This window comes from Gracilinanus agilis, chromosome 5, assembly GCF_016433145.1.
Source record: "Gracilinanus agilis isolate LMUSP501 chromosome 5, AgileGrace, whole genome shotgun sequence".
Lineage (NCBI taxonomy): Eukaryota > Metazoa > Chordata > Mammalia > Didelphimorphia > Didelphidae > Gracilinanus > Gracilinanus agilis.
Window position 1 is genome coordinate 193,314,658 of NC_058134.1, and position 20,024 is coordinate 193,334,681.

Sequence of the window (20,024 nt, forward strand, 5' to 3'; positions counted from 1 at the left end):
AGTTGGGCTCTTCCATCTGGCTGCCATGTATCTGTGAGCACATGATACTTCTGTTTCTTCTGTAAACACAGAATAAACAGGACCTTGCAGGGTAGTGTGTTCCCCCTCACCAGACTCCTCCCAGCAGAAACTGAATGGCATCCCTAAAGATGATTCCTGTTCAGGTACAAGTTGGACTAGATGACCTTAAGAGCATCCTGCTCTGAGATGCTTCAATATACTCTATGTTTCAATAGGATGTGTACACTGGTAATTAGCATCTGTTCAATTTGCACATAATAAATGTGATTGAATCCTTACTTCCAATTTAAGCATGGTTCCTAGGTCTCTATGTTAGTATGTTTAGTGAACATGTTCTTCACACATGATATGAATTAATAATTATTAGAGTTAGAACTGAAAGGGATCCTAAGATTATCTAGCCCACGGAAGTTAATGACTCACCTAAATTCACCCAGGTAGTAAGTAGTAAAGCTGAAAATGGAACCCAGACCCTTGAACTCCAAATCCAGTGTTCTTTCTACTATATCCTCATTAGTGTCTAAGTTGAAGAATCACAAATTCTAAATTAGTAGACTGAATTAATGTATTTTTAATTCATTTCAGATAAGTTCAATTTAATAAATATTTATTAAGCCCCTACTACGTTCAAGGCACTGTTCTGGACCCAGAGAATTCAAAGACAAAAGCTATACAGTATCCTTTCCTCATATCACTTCCATTCTACTTGAGAATGGAGCTACAGAGCATGTATAGCAAAAAGTATGCACAGAATAGGTAGGGTGGGGAGTGATAAAGGATCTATGTGTAGTTGAAAAAGAACAGGGAACATTTTTATAGGAGAGTGTGAAGGGGAGAGCAAGGGAGAGAAACCAGCCCTAGAACTGAGGAAGATAAGGATTATAAAAGGAAGAGGTGAGGAGGAATACATCCTGGGTACACAAGACAAAATGGCATATGCAAGTACACAGAGGTGAGAGATGATACTTCAAGTTCCAGGAATGTAACAGTTGGTAATCTTGGTTAGCTAGAGTTTATAGAGATTAAAGGAGAGTAAAGGGAAATTAGACCAGAAAGGTATCTGAAACAGACTGTGAGGGGAATTTCCTATTGACTCTAAAGAAATGAAATGGTCACATCTGTGTTGTAGGAAGGTTATTTTGCCATCTGGGTAGAAGAAGAATCAATTGTGCCTTCAGGGGTATAAATAATATGACATTAATCTAATTTAAAAATATTTAACTTTATATTTCACAGAAAATTGCATGGTGATCATATCCCAGTAATTGGTAATTCTGAATCTTAGATGGAATGCCCCTCTCATAATTGCACTTGTCGGCACCAGAACAAACTCAAAGACTGAGATTTACATATATGTACAATTATCACTGACATTTTCATAGCCAACATTTATTTACACAGATATGTGTCACAGATCTCTTTCCAAGTTAGACATTGTTGTTTCCATCTTGTGGATAAATAAACCAGGTGGGAGCCAAGATTATAGAATGAGTTATTGGCAAAAGTAGAGTACTAGAAAAACTCATAGACTCGAGTTTTAGGCCACAGCTTCTATAAACCTACAGGCATAGACTCTTTTGTATATCTAATTATAAACATATACATTCATCTGTTCACAATAATTGTCACGCAAATGCACGTTTCCACATGAACAATCATTTTATCAAATGTACAATTTACTTAAAAGGCTCTTGTTCAGTCTGTTTATCAAAAGATAGAACCTGATATATAGCTCACTGCAAAGCAACAGGATTTGAGGCAGCTCGGAGTTTCCTCTTCAAGTAGGTTTAAAACTTTTTTTTTCTTCTAATCAACTTCCTTCCTTTTTATAACTGCCAGAACTGAGAAACAAGAGCTGAGAGGCAGAGGCACCCCAGAGGGAGAAAAGAACCGCTGCACGTAAGTTCAAATACCACAGGGAGATTGGAGACCCCAGGGGGGGGGGGGGGGGGGGGGAAAGTGAGGAATCTCTGGATCTAAGTGGCCTTTAATTTTTCCTGGGAAAGGGTCAGGATACCTTATTTAGAGATTGTCCTATGATAAGAAGTGTTGAACAGCAGGGATGGCTTTGCTGTAGTAGAAAGGGCAGTCAGAAGGAGACAGCCCTAAAGGGAGAGGGAAGAGGGCAGACACCTGCCACCTACAGCCCAGATTCCTCAGTGGTGGGCAAAGGTGGAGGCTATATATGTGTGTATGTGTGTGTATCCAGGGAAGGGTCCCTAACTGAGATAGAAGCAGGCATCAGGCCAAATTGAAGAGTGGTTGGAAAACTGTAAGTCAAATCTGATATGGAAGGTCTCAGTGGATGGCAGGTTGGGGTGGAGAAATGTGGTTTCCTGTTTTTAAGCAGACTTTAAGAGTAGAGAAAAAATGCTCAGTGTTGTGCAGAAAATTTAAATTACTCTCAGAAATGTATTTTTGGTGACTTAAGGGGAATCTTTATAAACTACAACCTCCACATAGTACAGTGGAATTTAACAATGCAAGGGGTAAGTGCTGGTAGAACGCATTGTTATTTATTAATCAAGCGTGCCCTCCTAGTATTTCTAAAGAGAAAATGTAATAAAATCCTATAGCGAGCTGAGCACAAACACTAAATAAACCCTGTTCTTGCCATGATTTTACTCCTTTACAAAGGAGGCAACTGCAAACAGATCAAATTTGAAAATAAACCAGAAAACATTCACAATCTATTAAATCTCGGTCTTCTGAAAGATTTAATGAGCCCAGCTCTCTTTGCATGGTAGAATGATGGGGTCATTTTGATCTTTTAGAGGACTTTGTTAGTCACATCACAGGGTGACTGATGTCTTAACACTCACTAGCTGTGTGGCCTTAGGTAAGTCAATCATCTCTCCGAGTCTTAATTTTCTCATCTGTAATAAAGAGACAATGATGACCCCTCGCCATTCTGAGGATCACAATGATTTCTATCATCTGTATTGTCTATTACTTTATGAACTTTTAAGTGCTTATAGAACTCCTTCCTCAATCTTCCATCTTTTAGATACGCTCCCTTTTTATATCCTAATCTAACCTGTAATAAATCTCTAGATTTGGTTAAGGCTGGGTGTTGGACTGGTAACTTCTTGTGATGGGCATAATTTTTCCTAAGTCGCTCCCAGCCCCAGGTAACAGTAGAGGGAGGTAGACTTAACTCATTATTTCCTATAGTTAAAATTGCTCACCATGGAGAGGGTTTAGGAGGCATTCCACATTGTTCTATTTTGTTGCCTAACTGCAGGGATTTTTAAAGAAGAGAATATGATTAAGTATGCATGTGTTGGGAAGAAATAAGCAGGGGAAAGAGTTATTTATTTTTACATATTTTATTCAATGTTTTTGCTAATTTTACCATAGAATTCCTGCTGTACATACATGTATGTCATAGAAACAAGCATATTACATTAGTATGATGTATTAATTGCCAAATATGAACTCTTCTATGAGTATAAACTTTAATGAATCTAATCCCCATTCATGATGTTAGATGGATGTGTCTTATTTATGGTAGTAAGGTCAGAAGTAAAATTGCCTGGAATCTGCCGGCTACTCCCATGCTAGTACTTGGCTTTAGCAGGCAGAGATTTATTGCTAGGAAAGTGGACCCTGGTTTGAAGAATTTATTTACCATTAAGCTGCCTTGGAAAGGAACTCTGTAGGAGGAGACATGTTTTGAGGGATTTTTCAAGAAGAAAGCTGCCTTGAACAGGGAAGCCAGCAGGGAGAAAGTGTCTAAGATAGGGAAAGGGAGGACCAAAAATGCTGTAAGGGAAGCTACTACCTGGGAAGGCACTTTCTGAAGTAGTCTTTGGGAGAGGATTTTTCAATCCCATGACTCAGGCAGCTACTTTGTTGATGCCAAGTCCTCACTGTGTCACAATGAACTACATTTCTTAGTGCTGGATGTTACATTTCTTCAGAAAGTCCTACAGTCTTTGAGCTCTACAACCAGAGATCTGTGAGGCTAAAAATTATGCTCACTCGAAGGGTCTTCTTTTCTAAACCCCCATAATGATTAAAATTGTATTGTGGGGGGCAGCTGGGTAGCTCAGTGGAGTGAGAGTCAGGCCTAGAGACAGGAGGTCCTAGGTTCAAACCCGGCCTCAGCCACTTCCCAGCTGTGTGACCTTGGGCAAGTCACTTGACCCCCATTGCCCACCCTTACCACTCTTCTGCCTTGGAGCCAATACACCGAAGTACAAGGGTTTAAAAAAAAATTGTATTGTGTACCTTTTAAAGAGTACATTATTATTATTATTACTGTTTAGCTGGTGTTGATCTGGGCAGCTCTTTGATACATGATTTCTCTTTCCTATGATTATTTTTGCCCCTAACACATAATATACTGATTAAAAAGCATCTGTCAGCAAAAAATACTTGGTACCATCAAGAGGCGGTGGGAATTGAACTCTACCAAAGTTACATTATAAAGTCAAACATTTTTCTTAGTTTCTGACAAAAACATCTCTCCTCTCACACCTGAATTTGATGATTCTGGCTTAACCCTGACCCTTGGGTGTCTGTCCTCTTTATAGGATGGGGAGATTCCCTTGTCTAGCATAACCCTGAGACTAGACTACAACCAGATTTGAGAATCAATTTGGGAATACTATTCAAGAGATAATTTAAGGTGATTTAAGAATACTGAAAGCAAGCCTAGCTCCTCAGGCCTACTTAGGAGCAGAACTCAACATGTTCTAGACTTGCAGGGATTCTCAATCATTTTGGGGTCATGGACCCCTTTTGGCAGTTGGGCAAACCATATGGCAGTCTGCTGAAGCCTGCCCTTCTCAGAATAATGTTTTTAAGTTTGTAAAATAAAATACATAAGATTGCAAAGGAAACCAATTATATTGAAATAGGACTGTTAGACTATTTTTAAAAACAAGTTCACAGACCCCGATGTTAAGAATTCCTGCCCGGAGCCTCATCGGTCTTCCAGGGATAAGCCATTAGAGCAGTTGATCCAAACCTGTGTCTTGACAAACTTCACTAAGTGTGCGAAAAAATTGTTTGCCATGCTCTGAAATGTCCACATTCCATGGCTTTTGTTCCCAGCTGGAGTTAACTGTCTGCTCTCCTCTGCTTGAATTTAGAAAGGCCGCCGTAGCCTTTGGAGGAGCAAAACCTTCTCAGCCTCCTTCCCTGAGAGTCCTGAGGACATGAGGAGAAAGGACTGGAAGGGGGTTGGAGAAAGGAAGGAGAATGGGGTGAAGGAGAGGCAGAGGGATCCCCATACTTTGGTAATGCAACTGGAGGCCCCACCACCTTAGGGACCTTACTCAGTTAGCCACCTTAAACATTCAGTGCATGGTGATTCTTCACTGCAAATAATACTGTGCCATGAGCAAAATAGGAATAATACTATTGTGAGAATCTCTGCCATGTCCTGGCCTAGAGCTATATCCCCAGAGCTGAGCCTAAAATGATCCTGTCTTTGGGGCTGGGAAGAACAGGACTGGCAAGAGAGTAAAATGAGCACATTTATTTAGACATACATCTTGGAGTTTACCTCCCACACATCCGCATTCTCTACTTGTACTCAAGAGGAAATTAGTTCTTCTGCCCACCAGCACTCCTCCCTCTCCCTAACAGCCACTCTGTCAAAAACATTCGGTATCGTTCAATACACTCTAGCAAGCTTAGCTTCTCGGATTCATTTTGGCCTCCACAAATTACAATATTGCTCATCAGGATTTCCTCCCTTAGCTGTGGCTTTGTCCTCTCTGCTGACATTTCTCAGCATCCACAGATGACCTTTGACTTCGATTTAAGAAAGAGAACAGCAAATGGAATCTAAAATTAAACTGTTTGTGAAGAAAGTTTTTTAAAAAAAGAAACATCATAGTTATAGCCCTACTTTAAGGTTTATTCAGACTATAAACAATTCTCATAAGTCTCAGAACGGCTTGTCCCTTTATACTCCTCAAAGAAATAATCTTTATTTTTGTGAAGGAAACATTGACACATCCAGAGAGTACAATGTAGATCTTGTGGGGATAAAACTTTAATTCCCAATCAGTCAGCCCCCAACATTTATTGAGGTTGTGCCTATACCACCACCACCACCACAATTACAACAACAACAAAAAAACAAAACAACGAGAAAGTGAGGGAATAGACTAAAACAGCGGTCATCTTACACTGAATTAACCATATGATAGAAGCCTTAACCAAAATGGCCAGGGTGACTAATTCTTTCTCTCAATCTATTTGGGTTTCAAGTATATTAAAGTTGTTTTAATCAAGTCACCAATTTCAAGGGGAACTTGCAAGATTTCATATAAATCCCATAGTCATGCCAATCAACGATTAGTAGGACCCAGAACTTCAGTTTTTCTCTTCTGACTTCCTGAAGATGCACAGTGAAAGTATGGAAATATCCTACATTGCCTAACCAAGATTATTTTGCAATAAAGCCATTATTACCATATTTACAACTAAACCTACTGGAGAAGAGAAGCTGTTCTCTGTCATTGTTTTTCTTGATAACATATATATATATATGTATATATACACACATATATTTTCAAGGAACCAAGTAATGAGTTTAGACAGGATGTGTTTATTTACATAAAAGTCTATGCTAAACCAAACTTGTGGCACAGCTAAGCTTAAGTTTATTTGGTCTCTTGTGTCTAACCTGAGTGGTACAAGTCAGAATCTCAGCACTCTCAATGTTTAGCAGTGTTTTCTTGGGTTAAAAAATTTTTTTTTAATTGGGAAAGCGTTATGAACAAAGCTGTGTTTGTGAGAACCAAGGGCAAAAAAAAAAATGGAGACAGTTAACCTGATATTTTAAAAATACATTCCTTCACTAAAGATGAGGAGAACTTTGATGCCTGACTTTTCTAGATTGAGGGCACTAATGTAATTCTCTCAATACTTTAAAAAACTGCTATGCATGGAAGAGTAGGTGAGTTGGATGGGATAAAATGAAGAAAAGATAAAGTTTTAAAATTAAATGCTTCTGATACTACATTCTCTTCTTCCTTTTTTCACAATCATTTGTTTGAAGTTGGTCACAGAGGGCTAGAGGAAGATGAGGCAGGAAATAGAGCAATTAGAGCATGATATAATTCTGAGTATGAAGGAACTTCCTCCACTTCAGCTTGACTCCAGAATTTGTGAAGAGAGAAAGCTTTGTGAGACTATGTATGTCCAATAAAAGCAAGGAATATGTTGAGAGGCAGTGGGGGGGGGGGGGGTATAGGGAGGAGAAGACCAAAGTTGGAGTCGAGATATGGTTCCTAATCTCAGACTTGGCTTTATGACTTCATTTTTTTATAGGGCATTTGGCAAATCACTTGACCTCCAAGAACTTTAGTGTTCATATGTAAGATACTAATAATAAGACTTCTACTATTTGCATCATGAGGTTGTCGTGAAGATTATGTGAGGTAATATGCATCAACTACTTTGTAAAGAGAAATAGGAAAGTTAAGGAGTTCATTTATTTATTTTTTTAGCTTACATCCTCAACAGAGCCTAGCACAATGCCTTGTATATGGTAGTATTCTTAATGAATATAACCCAATAAATTAATTAAAGAATGATATAAATGAATGTATACAATATATCTATATCCTTATACAAACACATAGATTGTATATATGAATATATTTAAATTGCATGGCTTAGTATATAGAGAGTTGACCTTAGAACTAGAAACACTTGAGTCCAACTCTCATTTGTGACACACGCTAACACCGTGACCACAGGCAAATTATTTATCCTCTCAACACTCTAAGCAACTTTCTAAGATTGGGAAAATGTGCAGGTCTTCATTGATAGATGTTCCTTACTGGGAAAGAAATTTTAGATCTAGTCCTGATCCATATATATGTGCGTATGTGTGTAAATAAACACATAATATACACACACAGTTGTGCTCATTTGTGTATACATGTATATATAATGTATATATGCATTGTACATATTTGTGTTTAATACGAAATGTAGAGCATAGTTCTGGCTGAGGTTTTGGGTAGAAGTTGAGGTTATTCAAAAGGAACCCCTATAGTGACATATTAACATCTATACATATTAAACCATGAATATATGGGCATTTGTTTCACAAATAAATTACTTAATTTCTAAATATTTAGAATGAGAGATATGATACAATAGAGTTCCGAAGAAAATAATTGGATCCAAAAAAGGAACTCTGGACATTGACTGAATCAATCCTCTCATTTTATTTGTCATTGTTTTGGTGTGGTTTTTAAAAAAATATAAATTAGTAGTTCTCTAAGTCTTAAGAGTGTTTGCAGATTAACTACTTATAACCTATAAAGCTATCAGTTATTTCTCTTCTTTTTTAGGCTATCAGTTTTCTGTAATCTTTTCTTTAAAAAAACATTTTTTCGTATAGCATAAATAAATCCCCTTGCAAAGAACATTCCATGAAAAACAATTTACAAATGAAAAGAAAGGAAATATGTGCCCTTCAATTTTGACAGTATACTTCTGTTTTGGCTGCTGAATTTTGGCCACAGTTTTATTGTTCTCTCTGTTGATAATATTTATAGTGTTATAGTATTTGAGCATATTGTCCTTTCAACTCTACTTTCTTCAAGTTATCTCATTTTTCTTTGAAATCTTCATATATATAATTAATATAAATAAGACAAATAAGAAATATATATATAGTTAAGAAAACAGGCCTAGAAAAGTCGAGTGATTTGTATAAAGTCACATAGGTGGGAAGTGACAAAATCAGGACTTGAACTCAGGTCTAATTGTCAATTCAATGAAAAAAACCCAGAATGAAAGAGATGGAAAACCAAGTGCTTCGCAATGAAAGCATTGCTCACATTACATATAGGCATTTCCTTCCATGTCAGTTTCTATGTCATCCCTCCTCCAAGAACTCCATCTGAAAATGTGGAAGAGATAAACAAATTCCTTGGCTCCAAGCTGGTAATCTGAGTTATTGTTTTATCAAAGGCTTCTAAAGTAGAGTAGTTCTTTTAACTTCCCAAATGTGACACATTGGACTGGAAAAAATCAGCCTTGGATCCAGCTGTCAGAGTCTAAAGGGATTTGGTAAGAGGAGGGAGGATTTGGAGGATCTGTCCTCCCTTTAACTTTGTGACTTAACTATTAAGCCATACAAGCACATTGCCTTGCACACTTTGTACACTGGTAAGTCCTGAGCTTTCCTTAACTTCTAAATTACTATATTGATTTTTCTTCTTGTCCCCACTCAGCTCTGTGTAGACATCAGAAGATTTCACAGAATCAGAATCTTAAACTAGATGAAAACCTTAGACAGCATCTAGTCTGTAGATGAGGAAGGTGAGAACCACAGAGGTCAAGTGTATTTCTTATGAAAACATTTAGTAAGTAATTAATGCAGGGCTTGGACCCAGGTGTCCTGAAAAGCATTCTGATATAGTGGATAGAGACCTGGCTTTGGAGCCCATCTCTAATGGCTGCGACTCGGGGGAGGGAATATAACCTCTCAGTGAGGGAAGGCATTCTCAGGGATTGTAATTTAGAGATAAAATGTTTAAAGCTGCTTTGATAGAGGGAATTGTTCCCTACATAAGTGAAATCACCAATCTGTTTCTTGTTTCTTTTCTTCTGATCCCAATTCAGTGTGGGCTTTCTACCACACCAAGTTCCCTGGTCCATGAAGCTTACTATTTTTTTTTCTTTTCTAATAAGAAGAAGCTAATTCTCTGTGATCTACATTCTCTGACTCATATCTACATCACATGTTTCTCTTCCAAATAAACCTCTAACCCTCAGATTCATTTAATGATAAACATTAATCTTATTGCACTATTTGGTCAAAAATATTATTTATTTAGACACTTAGAGATGAAGGACATGAAATCACCTGTAGCCCCCTATCTTGACTCTAGCAATTGTAAAGGGACCCCAGCAGCTCCTTTGAATTATCCCTTTTAAGAATTTTTTCCCAAAGTCGTTATTCTAGATTTACTTCAGATTCTGAGTTCCCAGTTCTCAGACACCTTGGCAATAATTCACCAAATAGATGACTACCTTTACTGAACGACTTTTGCTTTTCTCCTGTTACTCAATGAAATTCATGAAGTCAGCTACTGTCTACTACATCCACCCACACCACTCACCATTTAGACAGTTCATCTTCATTTTGAAGTCTTGGGAAAGAATTGGGAAACTTGGAGTTGGTCTGTTTTTTTCTTCATCTATCTTCTTTTGGAAATGTGGTTACTTTTTAAGTTTTAATTTTATTGATGCCTTTTGTTTTTATATCACCTTAATTTCCAAGTATGTCAATTTCTCCTACTGAGGAAATGTTGTTGTTGTTGTACATGTTGTACATAAACACCACAAATAAAACTGGCTGTAATACACCTAAAAACCTATCACTTAAATAATAATGGAACAGGTTTTTGAAGGGAAAAAAAATCCATTGTGAGCTTTCCCTACTGAGATATCCCTACTGAGCTTTCCTTAAAATTTTTTTAAGAAAATGATACAAAGGCAGTTCACCAAAACTAAACAACATAGCAAATGCAACTGACAGTATATACAGTATTCCATACCCATGGTTGCCTTGCTTGGCCATTAGCAGAGAGAAATTCATTTTCTCAACTCTTCACCAGGATTAAGCTTGGTCATTATAATTATATAACATTCAGTTTTAATTTTTTTTGTTGTTCTTTGTATTTATATTTATAGTCATTTTATTTTATTTATTTTAAAAACTTTTACCTTCTTCTTAGAATTAATAATATGAATTGGTTCTAAGGCAGAAGAGTGGTAAAGGCTAGGCAATGGGAGTTAGATGACTTGTCCAGAGTCACACAGCTAGGAAGTGTCTCCCTGGACCTCCCATCTCTGAGCCTGGCTCTTAACCCGTTGAGTCGCCTAGCTTCACCCTCTAGTCATTTTATATGCTACTTTCCTGGATCTGTTTGTTTCACTCTGTATTTATATGAGGCAGCTAAGTCACCGAGTGGATAGAGTCCTGGGCCTCCAGTCAGGAAGACTCATCTTTAAGTGTTCAAATCCAGCCTCAGACACTCACTAGCTGTGTGACCCTCAGCAAGATACAGTCCTATTTGCCTCAATTTCCTGAGTTGGAAAAAATGGCAAATACTTAATATCTTTGCCAAGAAAACTCCAACAAGGGGTCATGAAGAGTTGAACATGATTGAAAAACAACTGAATAACAAAAACAATTTCTTCTAAGTTTTCCTGTGCTTCTGACTTCTTTTCAGTAGCATCTTAAGCCACAAAAATTTACTATTACATTTTTTACTATGTGTTTAGCCATTCTCTTATCAATGGATATCTACTTTGTTTCTAATTCTTTGCTTTTACCAAAAAAATTGTTGATATGAATATTTTGATTTAAAGGATAATTTTCTTTTAGTCATTGATTTCCCTGGAGGTCACTGGCTAACAATGGAGTATTCTCAAAGGATATGAATATTTTAATCACTTTTTAGCATTAATTCAAAATTGACTTCTAAAATTCTTAGACTAATGCATAACTTTATTAACAATGTATTAGTGTGCCTGCCACCCTTCCAAAATTTACTATTTCCATTTTTATCAGTTTTATTTATTTTCTATGTATGAGGTAAAATCTTGGCATTTTAGTTTGCATATTCCTTATTATTATTAATTTGTAATTTTGTAATTATTGTAATTATTTGTAAAATTATAATTATTAATTTGTAACATTCCTTTATTGGACTGTTCATAGTTTGAAAGTCTTCTTTTGAGAATTATTCACTTCTTTTGATCATTTATTCATAGTGGAATGATCTTTTGTCATGTTTTTATTAATTGCATATACATCTTATACATCAGACTTTAGAAATATTTGACACAAAGATGTTTTCCCCCCAAAATAGTTTCCATTCTTGTTCAAAATATATTGACTTTATCCATGTAAAACCACTCTAGGGTAGGTCTTCATCACCTCATGCTTGGATTATTGCAATACTCTGCTGGTCCCTCTACCTGGCTCAAGTATGTCCTTACTTTAATCCATCCTCCATTCAGCCACCAAAGTACAGATCCAAGGATGTAACTCTTAATGCCACCATGGCCTCCACCCTCCAGCCTACCATCTCAATAAACTCCAGTGACTCCCCATTGCCTTCAGGATCAGATACAAAATGCTCAGTTTGGCATTCAGAGCTCTTCATAAGCTGGCCTCCTCCTTTCTTTCTAGTCTTCTTATACTTAACTCTGCCCCAGTTCCTCATACAATCATAAACTTTTAAACCCTTACCTTCTGTCTTAAACTGTTATTAAGTATTCGTTCCCAGGGTCACACAACCAGAAGTGACTGAGGATCTCTATCTACTGAGCCACCTAGCTGTATCCTCACCATACTTAAACTCTTAAATTCAGGGACTCTGACCTCCTTTTTTTTAAATCCAGGGACCCTGACTTTCTTGCTGTTCCAAGAACAAAACATTCCATCTCTCTGCTCCAGGCATTTTTTCTAGCTATTCCCCAGTGTCTAGAGTGCTCTCCCTCCTCAATTCTGCCCAGACTTCCCTGGTTTATTTAAGTCCCAATTAAAATCCTGTCTTTCACAGGAAACCCTTCCCAACCCTTCTTAAGACTAGTGTTTTCCCTTTGTTAATTATTTCTTATTTAACCTGTATCTTAGCTTGGTTGTATATATTTACATATTTACATTTTGACTTTAAGTTCCTTAAGGTCAGGGACTTTTGCTTCTTTTTGTGTTCCTAGTGCTTAATATAGTACCTGGTATATAATAGGCACTGAATAAATGTTAATTGACTTATTTACAAAGAAGAGATTTGAGAAAACACTACATTTTTGTGGAAGTGGGGGGTTCATAGGTGTAGAATGTTGCATATATTTCCAGAATTTTTTGATGTACTAATAAGTTTTTATAATTTTTTTCTTCTCTTTTTCTTTTTTCTTTAAAAAAAATCAGTTATATGGAATGGCTTTACAGCAGGAGGTGTGTAAGGGTGAAATTTAGGCAATGTAAAGACAAAATATGTCAAAAAAATTATTTTAAAACAAAGAATTATCTCCCTAGAAAAAGCTAAGGACACAGGATTTTATTTCTTTCTATTTTTAATGACCTTTTATATTCAGATTGTAAAGTCGTTTTGAGCTTATTCTGGTATATTTAGACCTAAGTGTTGCTACCAAGCTACTTTTTAGTTTTTTCAGTAGTTCTTATTAAATAGGGAATTTTTCATCAAATGGTTTGTGTAAACATAGGGTTAAGTTGGATTGTTTGTGATTCTGTTGCACTGATCTATTTTTCTGTTTTTGAACCAGTACCAATAATTTGGATGATTACTGCTTTAAGATGTATTTTAAGATCCAAAAGTTCTGTTCCTCTTTCATTTCCTCCTTTTTTTATTTGATTAAAATTCCAGACCTTTTATAACTCCAAATAAAGTTTGTCATTATTTTGTTTAGCTTTTAAGGCATTTTTTGATAACTTGATTGGCATAGCACTAAATTTGTAAATTCATTTGGTAACATCATTTTTATCCTATTGAAGTGGCAGAACCATGAGCAATTATTTGTTTTTATTATTTATTTGTGTTTTATAATTATGTTTGTAGGTTTTGAATGTGCTTTGGTACGTAATAACCAAATATTTTATGAATTTTGTATTTGTTTTAAGTGGGAGTTCTGCTTTATTATTTTCTATAAGATTTTGTGATTCTTATATTGAAATAATGTCAATTTTAAGGATTTGTTTTATATACTGTTACTTTACAGACGCTATGGTCTCAATCAGTCTCTTTCCTAGTTTTCTAAGTCATCTACAAATAATAACAATTATTTGCTTTTTGCTAATGTTTTTTCCTTTAATTTCATTCTCTTGTCATTACTATTGCTAGCATATTTGGAGTTATATTAAACAGTAATGAAGAAAAGGAGCATCCTCGCTTTATTCTTGAATTTATTAGAAAATCTTCTAATGTTGCAAATAATGCTAGATTTTGGTACACACATACACATATAAATGTATGTATATATAATTTATCAATAAAATAACTCTTCCATATAGGGTCTGAGGCATGAATAAATGTGTTTTGAGTCTTTTTTTTAGATTTAATATAATCACAGTTTTGTTTTTATGTGACCAATTATGTTAGCTGATTTTGTGTTATTGAAACAACCTTGCATCCTTAACATAAATCCAGCTTGGTTATGATAAAAAGTTTCTTTGGAAGGAAATTATTTGACATTTTTGCATCAATACTCATCAGTATATCAAAACTAGCAATATTGGTCCATAGTTCTTTTTATTTCCATGCATTCGCTATTAAAACCATTGTCTAGAAATGAACTTTGTATGATGCTTTCCCAATTTTGTGAATAACTTATAAAGCAGAGATTTTTAGGTGATCTTTTCATATTTGATAGAATTTGCCTTTACATCTGCCTTGGACCAGAGTTGTTTTGTTCGTTGGTATCTCTTTTTTGACTGGTTATATTTAATTTTCTGTGATTTGATTGTTTAAGGTATCTTTTTCTATTAAGTTGCAAAAGCTCTAAGTGGTTCTCAAGCCAAGGCAAGAGTTGCCACAGGAACAAGCCACATGTTTCCTTCCTGTACAGGAAACAGACCTGTGCCCAGCAACGAGAGCTGTTTTCTGAATTATGAAACACTGACATTTTATTGTCCTTGTAGTTTAACTGAAAAGGAATTGTTGAGCCAAGACTTGTAGGTGGAGGATGTTTTTTAAAAATTTATTTTGTTAAAAGGTCCTTCAAGCCTGAGGTTTGGTTTAGTTTCCAAATTATTTCCCAAACTTTGTTTCTGGCAATAGAAGCCAAAAGTCATGTAGTGATTGGCAATGAATCAACTTAACAAACCTCCTATGTATCTATTCTTATAAACTGTCATTGCTTCCACCCTCCTTCAGGTTTTTCCTATTCGCTTTGTTATGATCTGATGGATAAAGTCATAGAAATTTAAAGATTTTTGTTGTTGTTCAGTTGTTTCATTCATGTCCAACTGTTCATCACCCATTTGAGGTTTTCTAGGTAAAAAAAAAAAAACTAAAATGGTTTGCTATTTCCTTCTCTAGCTCAGTTTTACAAATGAGGAAATTGAGAGAAACAAAGTTAAATGACTTGCCGCAGCATCATATAGGTAGTGTCTGAGGCCAAATTCAAATTCCAGGTCTATCTCTAGGCACGGCACCACCAAGCTGCTATCATTGAATTTGCTTACATAGGACAGAGATCTAAGTTAGCAGTATTTTACCCTATACATTAGTCATTCCTAAACTATCACATCCTCTCCCCTACCCACTGCCTTTAGAATAAAGCTCTAATTATTCAGTTTGGTCTTGAAAACTCTTCACAGGTTGATTCCAATCTATCTTAACTGATTTCACGTTATTCCTCCTGGTTATACCCTCCATATTTCAGTCAGGCAAGCCTGCTTTCTGTTTTCTGTAGAAAGCATCCAATCTCCTCTGTCCTTACCTCCTCATTTTGGTATTATTATCTCTTTTTAAAGCTTAGTTAAGGCTCTTCCTGACCATTCCAGTTGTTACTGTCCCTGACCTCTACTTTGTATTTATTTTGTATATATTTTCCATTAATTTGTATATATGTTGTTCTTCGCCCATCTCCATTCCCACAACCCCTACATAGAATGTAACCTCCTTGAGGACAGTGCCAAATAATTTTCATGTTACATAACACAATTTAAATTCCTGTCAAACTGAACTGAATTCTCTTATTGAATCAGGGCTTGAATTATAGAAGAACACAGATCCTTCACATCTCCTGACTGTCCTCCAGCTAACCATATTTTTTCTTCCTTCTGAAGGAGATAACAATGACAGAAAAGGAACCAGAAACACACCTGGAGGAAGAGGATGATGATGAATTGGATGGGAAGCTTAATTACAAGCCCCCACCTCAGAAGTCCCTAAAGGAGCTGCAGGAGATGGACAAAGATGATGAGAGTCTTGCCAAGTACAAGAAAACTTTGCTAGGAGATGGGCCTGTGGTAGAAGGTATATGGTGGGAATTGGATGTTTGGTGGAGAATTATCACTATCATTTTGAGCAAAGGAGCACCTGACAAACAGAGGTCCATAGGGAAATGTGCCCCCTGCACTGATTAATGTGGCATAGGGTTAATATTGTGACCTTTTTAGATACAAATAACTAGCTGGCATAGAAAGAGTCTTCAGTACCATAAGTATCTTAGAGCTACACTTGGAAATAAAAATTTCCCTCTTTTTCTCTGCCTTTCCCCAACCTCTTCTCTTTTTCCCTTTTTCTCTTTGTCTCTTTCTTCTCTCTCTCTCACCCCAAATATTCATGTGAACCCTCTTCTCATAACCTTCACACCTAAGATATTTGGTTGATGAAGTGGTCTTAATGGTCTTTTCTGCCTACTTCATATTTCTTCCCTTCTATTCAGACTAGCTTGCCAGTTAGTTGCTCCCTGAACATGATGTTCCTTCTCCTGCCTCCACAATTTGCACATGTAGTCTTGCATGTATAGAATGAACTCCCTCATTTCCACCTGGTAGAGTCCTTAGCTTCCCTCAAAGCCCAACGTGGCTGCCAAAGGGGGCAATACTAACTTTATGCTTTGTAATTAGTTACCTTTTTATATGTCATACTCCAGTTGAATAGAAGTTCCTTGAAGGCAGAGACTGTTTCATTTTTATCATTGTCATTGGCTCCAGTACCCAACACAACATTTCATGCTTAACAAATTGAACTCTTTTCACAGAAAAATATTCTCCTTCTCTCTCTCCCACATACACATACACATTTCCCATCCTTATGCCTTTAAGCACTACTTATTATCCTTATTTGTGTTCTGCAGATCCAACTGCTCCCAATGTAATAGTCACTCGACTCACCCTGGTCTGTGACACTGCCCCAGGACCAATCACCATGGACCTTACAGGTAAGTAAATACATTTGCCTTCTTCTAATGGATTTGTTGGCAGTCTGGGGAGGTCTTTACACAAGAAGCAAAGCATCAGTGGATTTTCTAAAGTGAAGAAGCCAGAGAAGTAGCTTGGTGATATAGATACTGTTAGGAATAAGTTGGCAATCGGCCATAGAATGCATATTACACCACACTCAAAAAAGACCCCTGCGATGGCTCACTTCTATTTAAATAATTTGCTAGAATCGGAGCAGTAAAACATTTGTACCTTTCCATTGCCTTCATTCTATTATTTTCAGAGAAAAAATCAGAATAGAATTTATTTTCATGTAGCAGAGCTGCTGATAGAGAATGTAGGCAATTCTACAACCACTTGCGCATTCCCTCTGGGAATGTAGACTTTATTAAGAATAAAAACTTATGAAAACTTAAGGAAAGCAATGCACTTGAATGAGGCCAATAATACAGACCTTATACATCTTATATGTACTTGATGGGAGTATTGATATGATTTCTGGTGTGAGAATAACTCCCCAATAACTCCACCACCTCTTTAATGATGCTCCAAATTTCCCTATGCTACATATTTTCCATTAATGTTTTATATTTATATATATACATACATATACAATATATATATACATACATATACAATATATATATATACATACATATACAATATACATATACAATATATATTGTATAAAATATATACAATATTTTCCATTAACTTTAGACTTTGGATCTTGGACAGATGTAAATTCCTTCCCTCTTACTGCCTCTTGGGACAAGATATAAAATCCTCAGCCTAGCCCATTATTATTTCATTGTACTCCTTCTCCCAACCCCCTTACCCCCACTTTTTCTGCCAGTCAAATTGGCCCAGTGGCTAGTTCTATAAGCCATTTCTTATCTCCTGCCTCCAAAACTTTGCACAAGTGGTTCCTTCATGTTTGTAATATTGTCTTCCTTCACGTCGACCTTATTAGAATCCTTTGGTTTCATGAAAGCACATATCAGGTACCTCGTCCTCCAGGAGACTGTTCCTGTTTCCCCCAGTTATTACTACACTGTCCCTCTTGAAATTAATCTTAATCTACATTTTACTTGCCTGGCTGCATGTTGGGTCCCTCCTCCTGGAGAATGCAAGATTATTCAGGGAAGGAACTGTTTTGTTCTTGTCTGTTTGGCCACAAACACCATTCGCTGTTCATAATAGATGCTTAATTGTTTTTTGTTTAATTGAATGGAACAGAATGGATTAGAATTAGAAGGACTTTAGAGGTCATAAAGTCCAAACTAGAAATGAAATTGAGAGTAGTTACTGTTAAGATTATTAGCATGTGACTGTGAATGAGTTCAAGGACTTTTTGAGACTTGGAGGGTTTTGTTTGTGTTTTAAGAAATGGAGGTTGAGAGGGCAGCTGGGTGGCTCAGTGAATGAAGAGCCAGGCCCATAGATGGGAAGTCCTGGATTCAAATCTGACCTCAGATACTTCCTAGTTGTGTGACCCCCATTGCCTAGTTCTTACCACTCTTCTGCCTTGGAACCAATACACAGTATCAATTCTAAGATGGAAGGTAAGGGTTTAAAAAAAAAAAAAGGTAGAGGAGATTGAGAACATAAAGACACTATGCCTGCCTAAAGGGGGTATATAAAGATAAAGAAGCAAGAAGGCTAGGGGGACAGAAAATAAACATTGCATATTTCATACGGCCAATAGTGAGGCCATGTCTTAGTGTCAAATCAAGTGTGACTCTTATGAGACAAACAGACAATTCTAGAACAATAGATTTGGTGGAGATAGAAGGGGCTAAGTTGTAAAGAGCCACACTTTACCATATATGGACTTTTTGTCAAAGAGAGGAAATAAGAAATTGAGCAGATAGACTTCCTGTTCAACTGAAACCACCAGAGCAAGCAACAATACTGCAAACTCAACTGCCCCAAAATGCTGTGTGTATCTCCCAGAAAGAAATTCTCTAGGACTATAACCTCTTCCTGTGTGAAATATTCAACTGTTATCAGGTGCAGCTTTCACTCCCCAAAATAAGGATAGACCCAAGAACAGAATGAAGCTAAGGGAAAATATACCTAGAAATATATAATTCAGCCCACATGGTAGGCTTTATTCATGCAGCCAAAAGTACTTATTATGTTTAAAGTTATGTAAGGCTATACTCACTGTTAACCTATATTACAGAGAAGAACAATTAATAGTTATCCATTTCTCTATTTTAACTACAAGAAGGGGGAAAAAAGAAAATAGCGTTTTTCTTACCAGGTTGCAACTTGGACATATTAGTAACCAATAATAAGTTCTGCCATGTTTGCATTTTGTAAAATATTGAAATTCACAGATCTACTATAGAATCTTTCTTGTTCCAAATTTCTCTTCCTCACACTTGCCAAATTAGTAATTCCAAAAGCACAGATCTGACCATAACACTCCCTTGCTCAGGCTTCAGTGGTTACCTATCCCTTGCCTTCAGGATAAACTCCAAACTCCTGTTTGGCATTCAAAATATGGCTCCAACCAATTTTTCCAAAAGGATTCACTTCACTTCCTTTCCCAAATCCTATATGCCACCCACACTGACCTATAAATGATTATCAATCTTTCTCCTCCTTATCCTTGTGGGGCAGGACCCAATATTTAGAATGTTCTCCCTCCTCACTTTCTTCTCTTAGAGTACCTGGCTCCCTTTTAGTCTCAGCTAAGGTGTCACCTCTTTCTGGAGATCTTTCCTGGTCCAATACTCTGATACTACTCCCTGCCCCAGCCCAGCTATTAGTTTTGTCTTTTTCCTTACTCCAAAATTATTTAATTATCTATTCTACATATGCATGTATACATACATGGATCTATGTATTATCCAGATATTTATTATACCTACACATATATGCATTGTGTGTGAATCCTGATAACTTCCTAGAGAGAGAGTGTAGTGAAAAGAACACCCCTGGAACCAGAAGAGAGCTGGTTTTGACATCTGCTTTTGCCCCTTACTAACTATATGACTAAGAGGATATTACTTAATGTCTCCGTGCCTGGTTTCCTTATTTCTAAAATAGAGATGATAATAACACTGGTGTCATGGTGGGGATT

The 20,024-nt window shown here is 36.6% G+C and overlaps 1 protein-coding gene across 1 annotated transcript in view; it reads left to right on the forward strand.

Moving 5' to 3' along the window:
- The first annotated feature begins 1,860 nt into the window (after window positions 1-1,860).
- ARHGDIB (Rho GDP dissociation inhibitor beta) overlaps window positions 1,861-20,024 on the forward strand; it is a 21,934-nt gene continuing 3,770 nt past the window's right edge. The window contains exons 1-4 of the mRNA XM_044679076.1: window positions 1,861-1,920; window positions 15,830-16,019; window positions 16,846-16,929; window positions 17,669-17,670. Coding sequence (XP_044535011.1) covers window positions 15,839-16,019; window positions 16,846-16,929; window positions 17,669-17,670 — 267 coding nt within the window. The 5' untranslated portion in view covers window positions 1,861-1,920; window positions 15,830-15,838. The remainder of the gene's footprint in view (window positions 1,921-15,829; window positions 16,020-16,845; window positions 16,930-17,668; window positions 17,671-20,024) is intronic.